This window comes from Akebia trifoliata, chromosome 12 (assembly GCF_017979445.1).
Source record: "Akebia trifoliata isolate Shusen 1 chromosome 12, ASM1797944v1, whole genome shotgun sequence".
Lineage (NCBI taxonomy): Eukaryota > Viridiplantae > Streptophyta > Magnoliopsida > Ranunculales > Lardizabalaceae > Akebia > Akebia trifoliata.
In genome coordinates, this window is record NC_141386.1 from 26,624,576 (window position 1) to 26,639,842 (window position 15,267).

Consider the following 15,267-nt stretch of genomic DNA (forward strand, 5'->3'; position numbering starts at 1 on the left):
TGTACTCTAGAAAAAGTTTGGTGGGGAAATAGAACCTCTCATAATAAATTAAGGAAGAGTAGAGGTCTGAAAGAAAAATCGAAAATAAAGGATGAATTTTCAATTAATCATCAATTATTTTAGGAAAAAAAAATCGTGACAATTTATCAATCAACCTCTATATTCTTTTTTTCTTTAGTTGGCCCAAAAATCTTTCAATTTTCCAAGTTGAACCCTAATTGGCGAATCCAAACTTTGTTTCTTTTTGGGTGCAATAATAATTTTCTCCCCCGCATGGTAGATAAATCTAGGTTAGTAGTTGTTGAGGCATTAGTTTTCAACTACTACGAATACCTTGGAATCATCAACATTTTACATTCAAAACTCTCACCCTTTTTTGTTGTCGTCGAATATTAGTATGATACTCAACAAAGAATCCCGGATGCTTAAGTTGGCTAATTTTCTAGTTGGAATTAAAAAAATCAATACCCTTTAAAATATTCCTCCTCTATATGAATATGTATCTTCATTAAATCTTAATTTGTCAGTTTTCTTTCTCTACATCTCTCCATGCTACTAGGATCCATGATGATCCATTTTCAAGATTTGTTTTGTTCGATTAGGCATCTGGATTGAAGAGATGAAATATGTTGACAAATCGTCTTTGATGCATCAAATGAATGATCATATCCCGTCTTGAGATACCACTTTATCCCATTATTATCTATTTAACATGGCCACTATCTATTCCCCAATCCCATCAACACGGATCTCAAGATTATTGTCTGGTCTTGAACTTTTTGTGTCTTTTCCTATAGAATGATTATGAGTAATGATAATATGACACTCTCACGTGACATACTAAAAATACTCTTCTGATGTGGCATGTACCAAAATCATAGATTTTCTTTCATTGGGATACACAACTGCACAGATTTATGGGGATGTGAAATTGTGTAACCCAAGGCATAAAGTCTACGGTTCTAGCACATGCCACGTCAAGAGAGTATTTTGAGTTGTCACTTGGGAGAGTCAAATTATCATGACCTAATGATTATTTGTCATTTAGGGATTATGCAAAAGAGTCGGGATAATTAAACTATCCCACGTGGCATACTCAATCGACTATCAATCGTGACAAGTTTGGGAACCGTAGGTCTGTGCTCCTCAGGATACATGATTCCCTCAAGATAAATGTATCCCGAGGAGCATAGATCTATGGTTCCCGAACTTGTTACGTTAGGGTAGTTGATTGAGTATGGCACATGGGATAGTTGGGTTATCACGATTCTATGCAAAAATCTCTTATCTTCAAAATATTGTATTTTCACTCCCTTTGTCACAATTAAGCTTATTAATTTTTCCTGCAATTCTAGTCCGTGTTGGAATTCATAAGATACAAGTCTCAATGACTATTGAATATTACTGTTTAATTTAGCTTCCACCTGCTCCTTCACTATTTTAGTGTTTGCTAATGACATGCAGGGATGCAAGACAATCACATAAGCCACACAGATGGTCATAAGATAATGGGTCCATTTATATTATAGTTATAAGTACCTAATTAATATAATATAAACCCACTTCACATGTCTACCATTTCAACTCTTTCGTACTAATGTTGATGACATTTTGATCTTATTCCCTCTAATTGAGAAGGCAAATTACTAATACCTTCTTTGTGCTTCGAAAAATTAAACTCCCTTTGAACATTGTTCAACATCATTAACATACAAAATTAATAATAATTATTTTTTTCCTTGGAGAATTAAAAAAAAAAAAAAACTTCCTTTTGTGTCAACTTGATTTATAAAGTTTGAATAGGGAATAGAAGAAAGTCACATGATCTAACTAGGATTTTTTGAGAAATCTTTTAGACGCATAAAAATTAATCCATAATTCCATAAAATATGAATTGACCAATCGCAAGATACAAAGTGTATTAGGACTTTTTGAACATGAATGTTTTTGTAACTTGGGGATGTTCTCAATACACATTGTACACACGACATCTTGTGATTGGCAAGTCTATGATTATGTGAAACTCGGATTAATTTTTCTATGCGCAAGAAAATCTCAAATTTTATAATCTCAAGATATATTTCCAACCAATTGATTTATGCCTTAACTTGAGTTTTTTTTTTTTTTTTGGGTATCTTGTAGTCGGAGGTGTAGAAGATATATTATGGTCCTAACTTGAGTATTTTTATGGCACAAAAAATCTCGAATGGCGTACTATGAAGATATATTTCCAAATGTTGATTTATGACCATAAAAATGTGTGTTTTGCCCTAAAATGTTATATATATTTTAAGTTTAGAAATCTTAAAAATTGTATTATATTTTTACAGTTTTTATTAATAAAGAATTATCATCGTCATTTGTGGACGTAGATAATTTTATCGAATTACGTAAATCTCTTGTGTTATTTATTTTTTTGTTATTTTAATCTTCGTAGTTTATCAATCTTGATTGGTCATTAGGAGTTTTTCCGCCACACCATCATCATCAAATAACCAATAATCGAACAGGATCATACTAATTTCACAACATACAAGGAGTCGTATATAATAATTATCAATTTTTCCCATTGGGTGGGTGGTGCGGGGGTGGTTATGGATAATACTAACATGCTCTTCTTCTTTTCTTTTTCTTTTTTATCTCTCTTTTTTCCTTTGAAATCCAAAAGCACATTTACATAAACACCCTTATACAATTCAAGACTTCTAGATTAAATGCTCTTTTACTTTTCATCAACCTCCAGCTTTAGCACACCTTGCACAATTCCACTCATTTAGCTGTTAGAACCTTACATCACTTATATGACGGATAAACACAACCATCCAAAACCACATAGAATACCAAGTCTAACTATAGTTTTAAATTTTCTCTATATATTTCCACAAACACACACATTACAATCTTAACAGAGCCAAAAATTGCCCAAGCTTTTACTTAGTCATGGCAAGCTTCAAATCTTTGTTCTTAATTCTTCTTGTAGTCTTCATGACAATGGTCACGGCTGATCATGTCTCTTCTTCTTCTCCTTCACTGATCAAAGCAGCTTACTGGCCTACATGGGACAATGAAAACTTCCCTCCCAAGGCCATAGACACATCCCTCTTCACCCATATCTTGTACGCTTTCCTCATGCCGGATTCTCTCACATATAAGTTAGTTGTTTCGGAATCTGAAAGCGCTTTGCTTGCAGATTTCACCGACACTCTTCATCGAAAAAATCCTCCTGTCAAAACCCTTTTCTCTATAGGTGGAGGTGGTTCAGATTCCACCATCTTCTCCAATATGTCGTCCCAACCATCTTCACGCCAAAGTTTTATCAACTCTACTATCGAAATCGCACGTAAATATGGATTCGATGGTCTTGATCTTGATTGGGAGTTCCCCACGGACACGAAACAGATGAATGACTTCGGCCTCTTACTAATGGAATGGCGTGTTGCGATTGAGAATGAGGCTAAGGTCACTGGCCGCCCACCTCTACTTCTAACGGCCGCCGTTTATTATTCGGTTAATTTCCTTGTCTATGGTGCTCGAAGGTCCTTTCCTGCGGCTTCAATTACACAGAACTTGGACTGGATCAACGTTATGTGCTTTGACTATCGTGGGTCATGGGATACTACCTTTACTGGTGCCCATGCAGCCTTGTTTGATCCTACGAGCAATCTCAGCACAAGTTATGGATTAAATTCATGGATGAAGGCTGGGGTGCCTACGAAGAAGTTGGTCATGGGTTTGCCACTCTATGGGCGTACGTGGAAGCTTGAGGACCCTCAATCACATGGAGTTGGAGCACCAGCAGTGGGTGTGGGCCCAGGTGATGAAGGGACTATGACTTTCTCCCAAGTGGTGGATTTTAATTTGAAGGAGAGTGCAAATGTAGTGTATGATCCAACTACGGTGTCAACCTATTCTTATGCTGGGAGTACTTGGATTGGGTACGATGATCAGACGTCGGTCACGACGAAAATGGATTTCGCTCGGTCCCATGATCTTCGTGGGTACTTTTTCTGGGCTGTCAATGGTGACAAGGATTGGACGATTTCTAGAAAAGGTAATGCTCATTAATGATTTAATTGCTTTAAGAACAATTTATTTATGAATGTTAGATGAAGAAAAACTCCATTAGAATAATTTTTCTTCTACTAATAGGATTTCTTCTAAAATCTCTTTATGCCAACCACATAGATGAGTGTAATATGGACGCATATAAATCTTCATTGTTGGATCAATAAGTGAAAAAATGAGTAAATTTGATAAGATTCTTTCAAGTATTACTCAAAAAAGAGTTAAATTTGATGGATCTTGGCATCGAATTTACTCCTTTTTTTCACGTAGTAATTTTTGTGTTTACAAATTCAAGATCATATGTTTTTCTCACAAGTCATCATATTTTAATACATATTACATATATAATAAACCACAACAATCGGTCCCACATTGTCATATTTTTGTGAGAGACAAACCTTTAATTAAATTACAATTTTGAAGGATAAACATCACATCGAACTATAATTTTTGTAGGACCCACTTTATTATCTTCCCTTCTAACTTTATTATATTTCCTCTTTAACTCTTTTTATTATTTTTCATCTTTTACCCTTTTAATCTTAATTTTTTAATAATACTCTTTCAACTTCATTTTTTTTTCTTCTTGTTTTTACCTCCTGGACCCCAAAGAAGGTGCCCATCACCCCCTCTAAATTTACTAAATTTATTCTTTTATGTATTTAACCTACTTTATTATTTTTTATCGTAAACCTCAATTTTTTAAAATAAAACCTCTCCATTTTTTTTTTCATTTTTACCCCCTTAACCCCAAAGAGAATGCCTATGCCATAGGCACAATCGAACTCTAATATATAATCTTACTCGCATATGACTGACTCTTAACTAACCTGAGATTTTCAATGATAATTGAGATAACAATACTTTTGTGATTTATAACAACAAACGACATACTCATTAATTGTTTTCAAAGATTGCATGGATATAAGGCTTAACAATGAATATTATAAGTTCTTGTTTCTGAGTTTAATTTCTTTATTTTTACTACTATTATTTGTAATTTTTTATATTATTCAATGAGCCAATGACTTCATAATATTACCTCTTTTAACCTTTATTTACCCATTTATAATGGTAAAATACCATAATATATGATAAAATAATGAATGTAACAGTTTGATTGCCATAGTGTTCCAGTGGTAACTAATTTCAGTTATGATTATTGATGTGCAGCATCAGAAGCGTGGGGTACTCATTGATGATGGTGTCTCGTGTGTACCATGGCAAAATCGTTGATTATTCAACTGAAACTTGATCGTTTCCATCCTCCACACATTGCTTGAAAATAAATATGGTTGTTGCTTTGTAGTTCGATATTAATGAGATTTCAATCTTGATTGAGTCCAAAATATTAATGATGATGATGATTTTGATTTTGATATTATTCTACTCTTTAGCGAATTTATATAGCTATGCTCGAAAGCACTTTTTGACCATCAAATTATAGTTTACCATAGTAGAAGTGCTTTTGATATTTTTAAAAACCGAAGACAAGTGAAATTGATAAGAGGCTCAAATCTGCTTTTAACATTTGAGTTTAATTTGTTAAAATTAAACAGAACTTAAAAGCTATTTTGCCGAGAAAGTCAGTCATATGAATGAAAGTTGCGTTTCACTTGAAAGCAGTTCGCACTAGAAAAAGTTGTGTTTTGCTCTAAAATACTTTATTATATTATATTAAATTTATGACTAAAAAGATCAAAATTTAAATATAATTCTCAAAATATTCAATTAAACTGTTTTTCAAAAAACATGCCATAAATATTTTCAATAAATTGTAACATTTCCACGACACTTTTATATAAGCGCATTTGCGGGATGCCATTGCATTCACAAACGAGGCCATAATCTCAAAAGAAATTTATGAAAAATTGGAGTCAACATACAAATAAGAAATCTGATAACTGAGAAATACTATTAGTTTTTGAAAATGAACTACTTTAGGAAATATCGTTTTAGTAATTTATTTTGAAAACCTTCTTCGAAAAAATATACTAAATCAAGCAAAAATAAGTCAAATAGCAACATAAAGTCACAACAAATAAGAGAATAATAAGTTACTTGTTAGAAAGCTACTAGAAATCGAAAAATGACAAAATAATCTTCTTATGGACTCTGAAAGTGTTAGGCACCTCCTACCATTTGACAATGTTGGTCTTTATTTCATTAATAGCAACTCCAGTGGTTCGGTCTGTTGTGTTTTTTTTCCTCCAAATTTTTGCAAAGGCTTTACTAGTACTTCTTTGTATATAATTTTCTCCACAATTTATGAAACTAATTAACCCAATCAATCGCCCTAGTAGCACTCAATTTATAGATGAATGTGGTTACGATTTTGTGGGTTAGATTGATTTTCAAACATTTAGGAAGTAATTTTGTTATCTGGATTTCTGGTGATCAGGTTTGTCTTAATGGTTAGTATTAAATCATATCATTAATGGAGCATTGGTTTCGTTAGAGATGATAGTACTTTTAATAGTCCATCCTTATATATGTTACTTGGTTTCTCGATTTGCTCAGCTTGAATTCAGGTTCGTGGCTTGCCACTTTAGGACTATTCCTATTTGTAGTAGGTGGTAGGAAGAGATAATTCATTTCTCAGTTCACTAGTTCTATTTCATCCATTTTGAAAATCTTCTTTTTATCCATCATAAAATTCATGATTTTGATGTTGAAAACCACTTTTGGTGTGTGAAAATGGGGGCTTCTATGTTCTCAGGTTATTTCGTTTATTTTTCAAGAAAGTGGGTAAGGTTTTGTTTTCACTAAAATTTTATTTTGAATCATGATTGAATGGGCTTAATTAGTTTAATTCATTGAAAAATACTTTTGTGCACTTCGCAGCTATGCACACTACAGGAAAAATCACCTACCGCAACAATTTTAATGACGGCCAAAGTTTGGCCGTCGTTGTAGAGTCTTTTTTTTTTGTGCGGTCTCACTGACTCAGTGACTCACTCTCGTTGTCTCTTATCTCAAACTCGAAATCAGACTCTCTCTCGTCTGAAACTCGAAGATAGTCTCTCTTTCTCATCTCCGCCGATCTCTTTCTCTATCGAAATCAGTCTCTTTCTCAAGCTCGAAAACGAGGCCTCTATCTCTCTCTCTCTCTCTCTCATCTCATACTCGACAGATCTGTCTCTGTCGAGGAGATCTCTCTGCCTTTTTGTCGATCTCTCTCTCTTTCTCTTGATCTCTCAAATGTGTGAGGTTTCCATCTAAACTGTCCGATCTGATTGAATCTTCAATCACTTCGATCTCGAATTTCTAGGATTTTTAAACAGAGCAGACGGATTGATCGAGATCTTCCTCTCCTAAGATTAGTTTGAAACACTAGTTGTTATTTAACTATTATCTGATGAGTTTGTATAGAAACTCCACATTTCGAGTAATTTAACCTGTTCTGTTAATGATAATCTAAGTGAAGCTTAATTAGAGTAGCTGTAGATGTACTTCTCTTCTTCAATTCGAAATCGAGTGTTCATTTTTTTTTCCTATAAAAGTAACAATTTCTATGTGATCTACAGGGTTGGGAAGGCCTCTTTGATGAATCAGTATCCTTCGGTCCATATCTATTGGAAGAAGTTTTTGGATGATTTCTTTTAGTTAATGTAAGAAAGAAAATACTCAATTTTGCTTGGTACTGTTTGCCTTGGTAAGATGTTTTTAGATTTGTGAACAAGAAGTTTAGCAATCATTACAAGGCAACCATTGGAGCTGATTTCTTGTCAAAGTAAGTACAGTTCGAAGATAGACTCTTTACCTTGCAGGTTAGATATCTATGGAGAAATTGTTAAGTTTTATGATTTATCCAATGGCTTTAATTGAAATTTTGAGAATTTTATGCTCTTAATTTAGCATTTATGTTTTTTTATTTTCTTTTCTTTTATCGTGCAAAAGCCATACTGAATTCTTAATTATATTCGTAGTTGGTTGTATCCTTCAAGAACTTCCCTTTATTATGATCTTATTATTGGCAAATCTCATGTGTTGATATAAACTTAGTTTAGGAAGAAAGAAAATTAATAATGTGATGGTTTAAGGAGAATTATAGGTTTAGAGGATTGCGTTTTCTATCTTACTTCTTGTGCACATGCTCACATCTTCGTGGGACTACAAGCCCGCAATCTACCTAGTTAGGTAACCATGCCAGTAGATTGGACCTCAACATTTGATTTGTTCACTTTCAGGAGCAAATCTTTCTGAAATAGATGTTTACTCATCTCATCTCCCCTTGAAGTAAGAGTAGATTTTAGCGAAGGATGGAATGGTCAAATGATTGAGAATATGAGCCTTGTAGGCTCATATTCATCACCCAATCCAGCAGAGTTGTCAACCTATTGTGTTTGTCTTCTGCATCACAGGGACAATTGGAACTAATTGTCACACATACGAATCAAGCTCATCCCATAATGCTCATAAAGAAGCAAATTAATCACATACAACCGTCTCCTTAAGAAAAATGTGGAACTTGTTGATACAATTATAACATATACAAGCCGCAGTGTGTTGGAAAGAATATATTTGAGTGATGTATCTCATACTTCCATAATCCATTGCTCACATGAGGCTCAATGGAATAGAAAAGACCCAAAACTGTGTTGTTAATGGCTTCTACTTTCCAAATCAAGAATCATCATGTAGAGGTCTAGACACTTCCATTGACATATCTCATCAAATGTCGAGCTGATAAACATCTTAATGGAGTGTGACGATGCTAATAGTTTGTCCCTTTCAACTTAAAAATGGTAATTTGCAAAGGTGAAGAAGTCCCTCCAAAAGATAGAGAAGGAAATCAACCAACACAATATCACACAACTTGGTAACTCGGTTAAGTCTATGAGTTGTAGTGCCACAGACCTAGGGTTTAAACTTTAAAGCATTGTCTTCAACCGCTTACCTATAAAAAAATGTAATAACGAAGAAAGCACCATCACACCCGCCACACTATTTAGCACTTCCTAATAAGGAAGGACATTACTGAATACATGTCACACTTTTACACCAAATCAGACAGCCCACAGGGAACATTATCTTAACTTTCAACAAAAAGGGAGTCCTAAAAATATCTAGTGTTCAGGTTCCAACCTTGATACAATTTGCATTTACTCATCATTAAAAAAAAAGTGTGTTCATGTTCCAACCAGCCAAGTCTTCCCAAACTCTTCGTATGTTATAAAGTCAAAATAACAATCATTAGAGCAAACAAAACAGAAATCTGATGAGAAATTGAGGACTGTCTCCTAAAAATAGCATGTTTAAGTTTCACATCAAAGACTTCTCCAAACACGTGTATTATAGAAACAAGCTCAAGAAGGATAATCTCTTTGGGTGTTTTAAGGGAATTTTTGTTTTGCATTTATCAAGAAAGGAGGATAGAATGCATCTCCATTTTAATATATTCAGTCCATCACAAGATGATGAAAGATAAGAGTTCATTTGTTTCACAATCCTACTAGTTCTCCCTTGCAGGGGCAATGCTTCTTCCTGATTTTAGCATTATTGATAACACCATATTTTGTTTAAGCTTGGCAACAATGCCATTGTTAGATTCTAAAGTTGTTAACATGTAAATGTGTTATGTCAGGGGTCATTGTTTCCTTTAATAAAATCTGCAGTTGTGTGTATTTCCAATTTTTTAGTTAAAGAATTTGATGTGTCTCTGGGCACCACCTCTTATTTCTTTAATAATTCTGATGGTCACTCAAATGGTTGAGTTTTTAAGTACTAATATTTGGTCAATTGTTGTTTTATGGTAGATATGGGACACAGCTGGACAGGAAAGATTCCAAAGTCTAGGTGTTGCTTTCTACCGTTGTGCAGACTGCCGTGTTCTTGTATATGATGTTAATGTAATGAAGTCATTTGACAATCTGAACAACTGTAGGGAAGAATTTCTTATTCAGGTGTGCTTTGAATTCTTAAGGTGGTTTGCTTTTATTAGTAACTTTATTGTAGTTATTGAGGTGTAAGACATTTTTGAAAAGATATATTTACAGCTCCACAAACACTTAAAAGTTTGCACATATGTGGGGTGTAGTATATTTGCCATAAAAGAAGCTGTACAACTACATCACAATCCATCTCTACAATTTTATTAAAAAGTTAAGCTGACGAAAAAACAAGACTTTTGCAAGCAAGCCCTTCAGACCCAGAAAATTTCCCGTTCGTTGTTTTGGGAAACAAGGTTGACGTGGATGGTGGAAACAACAGAGTGGTATGGGAGAATATCGGTGTATTTTTATTTTCTAATGGTTTATTATTCCTTTTGATTTTTCATTTACATGGTAATGTGTGTTTTCATTGATCAATCCAGGTGTCTGAGAAAAAAACACGGGCATGGTGTGCTTCAAAGGGGAATATTCCATACTCTTTTGTAATATTTACATATATGTTTATAGCATCATCAAATCCTTGTTATAATTAATTCTATACTAGTAGGCATTTGATTAAGTTGTCAATTTCTGCTGTTATAATCCAACCATTGAAATAAGGCCACCAATATAAGACTCTGATTATGCTTGGATCTGACCAGATAACTTATATATATGGGTTTTGTTAACGTGTGCTTGGATCTGTATGCTTATCAGAATGTATTTTCAAATGCCATTTACAAGTCAGTGGGTTAGACAGAAGCTGGCAGAGGCCTCCTGGTGTGGCAGCAAAACTCATCGATGCTAAAGCTGCAAATGGTAATTGTCTCTCTCATTTGTAGGTGTTCTAGCGAGGAAAGTATTGAGGTCTGTTATTGGGTTGGCCGTGAGGATTTAGTACTAATGCATAGCTAGAGTTGACATATGTGCGTGGAGATGTGTCGTCCTTAACAATGTCAAACTTTTTTTTAAATTGCTTACCATTTGTATTCTTTTTCTGTTTATAAAATTCAAACTGAGCAGGGCTGTATTATATCGAGTTTTCGCTGCAAAAACCTGGTGAAAGCTGTAGGCACATATTTTTATAGTTTGTGTATTAAAACTTGTATTAATTTTTCCAAATTTATTTCATACTTAAGAAAAGCCAAAAAAAAAAAAAAAAGAGGTTATGTTAAACATTAATATCAAATATTCTTTGGTTCCCAAGTCTTTCATATGTGTGGATATTTTCTTTAACCTATTGCAAGTTGTGGATATGAACTCAAACCTTGTGGCTATGGTATCCGGATTGCTGGTATTGTAGTATTTATGTAGTGTCTTAGTTTGTTATGTAATTGGGCATATTTGAATGAGCTCAATTATTTGCATGACTTGATGACTAATTAGTAATGTTGCCTGAATATACTTGAAAAACTTTCTTCTTGTTTTGTTAGTTGCATCTGCAGTCTTCTTTGGGTAAAGGTAGTAGTTAACTGTATTTCTCTTACATTTCTATAATCGAAATTGTGTTTGTCCTTGATATATGAGACCTTAGACCAAGACCAAACTTTTTCAATTTGGTGATCTGTGCCATATTTTTTATCAAATTGTTTGCATGGAAATTTGATGTCATGATAGAAGTTTATGTTGACACTTGTGAAGACTTCTAGTTTTTTTTGTTGTTGCTTCACTTAGAAATTGACAGTTCTTTTCCTTTCAGAACACTCCATGTGATGTTTTACTTGTTTTCTCGATGAATGTTATGCCTGCTGTTTACTGGTTGCTTTAATCATACCATTGTTACAACAAATGGGTGCTTAAACCATATACAACACTTCAGTTTTCAAATATAAATGTTATGTAAGTGACATATGTATCCTGTGTTCCCACTATAGCTGGGATGCAAATTCTACTAAATTCTTGTCATCTAGTGACTTTGGCAACCTAGAAGCCTAGAATTGTTGAAATTCCCATTTTTTAAGTTGTGGGACTTTCTTGGGTTCTTGCATTTCTATATGTCCAAGTTGTGACTCATGTCCAAAACCTCTTATGAGCTTCCACTACTACTAGCAGTTCTTTGGACCCAAGTCAGGGATAATCTGCCTGAGTGTTGTCAATTCTATCAGAGAAACTCGTTGCTGAGGGAAGCTCAGAGCAAAAAATATGGGACCTGACCAACCCATTGCCATTGGATTCGACTGACGACATTCTAGGAAATCATACTGAAATTCATTATATTTATGTCTGTACCAAGGTTAGCTAGTAATATATTTCCTTTTTCAGAAACCACTTGATTTTGTTTATGGTTCTAGTCTTAAAACATGTGCAGCGCGCCTGACCAACCTATTTGGTCCAGAAGATCTTTGAGTTGAGAGTCACACGTAAACTTCTACTTGAAACAGATTGAGAGAAAATGGGGTGCATTCAATGTCCTGGAAATGAGCTTGCCAAGCTAGAGATGCTTATCTTGGTTCACCATCTGGTCACCAAGTTCAGGTATGAATGATAATTTTTATCTAACACAATCAAAATCTGACATAAGTTTTATTAAATGTGCATCAACAAAACAGACATTATTATGCCCCAGCAGAATCATGAAGTAGAGGTTAGTGAATTATTGGCACACAAAAAATGGTTATAAGAAGAATATAACATAAACCATCCAAACCAAACAACTATTAACAGATGAAAAACTAAGAATATAATATAATACCCCAACATCTCTAAATAGTAAACCATCCATAAAGAGTATGGAATTTGGACAATCCTACTACCATGATGTCTTGAGCAAAAAGTATATAACATTGAGAAAACTACAAGGATCTAAGATTGTTACTACTTCAAACAAAGGACCAGTTCATGAACATGAAAGCCAAGCAGTGATTGGAGTTTTCTTCATTCAAAACCTTCCATGCAATGGCCTGCTCATAAGAAACCGGCCTCCCCATGCTGGATAAACTAATCCCTGCTGGAAGGTGAGAATAACCCTGCAATCAAATCTGTGTAAGTTACAAGATGCACCCCCCAACGTAGCTTCTGTTTAAATGAATTTTTGTACAAAAGATGAAATGAAAGAGAGGGGCATCCTTATGCTTGGTATCACGTGAAAGGTTTGCCTAATATTTGATGGGTTGTGTCTAATTTTTTATTTTTTTTTCAAATTAATATTTTATATTTGATGAAATGAATTTTTTTCAAAATTGAAAATGCTTATCTTGGCATTTGGAATGCTTATTGCAGGAGTTTCAAATTGTAGATTAGAATTTGAATTGGCAATTAGATTTTTGAAAGTTGAAGATAAGAAGGGCATTTGGGTCTTTTAATACTGATAGTAGGGGTCAAGGTCATCAATTTCAAAATATAGGGGTATTTCCAATATTCAGCAATACATGAGGGGCTGGTGTAAAATTAAATTTTTTTTTTTTTCAAAAGTTTTTTATAGCGACAGGCAAAACCGAAGCTAAATAATAAATTTTAAAAAAAAAAAAATACTCTATAGCGACGGCCAGAAGAGGCTGTCGCTATAACTCATGTACCTTACGACGTTTTCACAATAGTTGGCCGTCGATATAGCATTTAGCGATGGACTATTAGCGACGACTATCGACGGCCTCCCTGGCTGTCGCTAGATGTTTTTGCGACGGGATTTTGTACCTATAGCGACGGTCACGGCCGTCGTTATAGCCCTATTTTACTGTAGTGGCAATGCAAATATTCTTTTAAATTGTGAAAATGTGTATTACTTAATTTAACTAATTGAAAATTACAAATTTTTTTCCTGAAAATACAACTACACAGTCTGGAAAGGTAAAATTGTACGAACTGTTACGATTTAGACTTCAATATATTTTGATAGTTAGATTTGAACATTTAAAGATTATATTGTTCTCAGAGTTGATTCAAACATTTTAATTTATTTATATGAGGATGCAAGTTGGCCCATGTCCAAAAAAATAAAAGCCTAAAATCTTTTAGTTTGACCCATAAGTCCACACATTTCTTTTAAAAAAAAGGACACTTGTCAACTCTTTATGTGTCCTTATCTTTAAGAATGTTCCAAGCCCATTGATAACTCAACACCCCATAAGAAAATGTCCATTTTACCTTCCCTTAAGAGCAAAGTCAACCTAAAAGTGCTAAGAATTTCTTGTAAAATTGACAAAAGCTTTGAGAAGTTCTCATTTTACCTTTAAAATGTGAAAAGGCACCAAGTATATGTACTTAGACCTTTGAGGACGCTTGTCACACTCTAATAGGGTCAATTTTGAATTTATAGCTTTGCCAATGTTTTGTAAGATATTTAAAAAAGAACCAATGTCTACTTTATACCTATCTCATCATCTTTACACATGATATTCTCTCATTCATACTTCTAAAAATAATTTTTTCACCTCTTTCCACTTACCCTTACTTTTTGGGTTATTTACATAATAATGAAAGTCTACTTTTACCAATCATATCACTCTCTTATTTATCCTCTCAAAATACATTTTTGTCTCTCACTCGTCTACCCCTTACTTTTGGAGATATTAATAAAAAAATCAAATACCACTTTTGCTTTAAGGGCTTAATCTCACAAAATTTCATTTTTACTCCTAGAAACTTGAAAAATCCATAAAGAAGCCAAATAAATCTTATGTCATTTCCTTTTGTTTTTAGAATTTGTCTCTTTTAACCCTAAAAGTTGTTTCAAAACTAGCTACTATATTTAGTTTGGTTTTGATTCTTATTGGTTTCGGGTTCGATTCCAAAATAAATGGAACTGAAATTGCTAAAAATCACGGGTACCCATCGATTATGGTTCTTAAGAATCGAATGAGAAAAAAAGTATTTCAAATCATTATAAAAAAATAGTCCGTTCAAAAAATTAGATATATTATCAACAAAATTATTAACTTATTTATAATTTGTTATACTAAAGATACAATTTTATCTTAGTTAAATATAATAAATTTTTAGAAGAGTAACTCATTTTAAGCTTCATCCGATAATTTATATGAAAAATTGAAGAATTTTATATAACATACATACATACATTTTTAAATATTAAAAAAATACCTTAAATCATCTATAGTATGGAAGGAACATACAAAATAAATCGATTCTAGGTATCCGCGGGTACTTATTGGATAGAACCTAATGGTTACGGTTTAGTTCCATTTTAGACCTGGCTTTAATCAGTTCCAATAAAAAAAGAGAATCAGAACCGGTTAAATAAGTACCCATTGGCACCCCTATTCCCAAGTCTCTTCTCAAACTTTCATAAAAGACTTTAAAAAAGAGTAAGAAGAAAAAGAAGAAAAAGAAAAAGAAGAAAACAAGCTTGCAAGGTGGGATTGTGATTTTTAGT

General features: G+C 33.6%; 1 protein-coding gene and 1 long non-coding RNA gene across 10 annotated transcripts; both read left to right on the forward strand.

Moving 5' to 3' along the window:
- Positions 1–2,822: 2,822 nt before the first annotated feature.
- On the forward strand, positions 2,823–5,446 carry LOC147389197 (class V chitinase CHIT5b-like). Its single transcript, XM_086417506.1, has 2 exons — positions 2,823–4,051; positions 5,239–5,446. Exons 1-2 carry the CDS (start codon positions 2,941–2,943, stop codon positions 5,262–5,264), a joined length of 1,137 nt encoding a protein of 378 aa, XP_086273632.1. The 5' UTR covers positions 2,823–2,940; the 3' UTR covers positions 5,265–5,446.
- Positions 5,447–6,897: 1,451 nt separating this feature from the next.
- LOC147389198 (uncharacterized) lies at positions 6,898–13,371 on the forward strand. Of its 9 annotated transcripts, XR_015170707.1 has the most exons (5): positions 6,899–7,798; positions 9,825–10,757; positions 12,044–12,171; positions 12,320–12,413; positions 13,158–13,371. It is a non-coding gene; the product is annotated as an uncharacterized LOC147389198 (long non-coding RNA). The 9 variants fall into 9 exon arrangements; XR_015170705.1 differs by having other exon boundaries at positions 6,898–7,798; positions 12,044–12,413; XR_015170703.1 differs by having other exon boundaries at positions 6,900–7,798; positions 12,320–13,371.
- Positions 13,372–15,267: the final 1,896 nt, after the last annotated feature.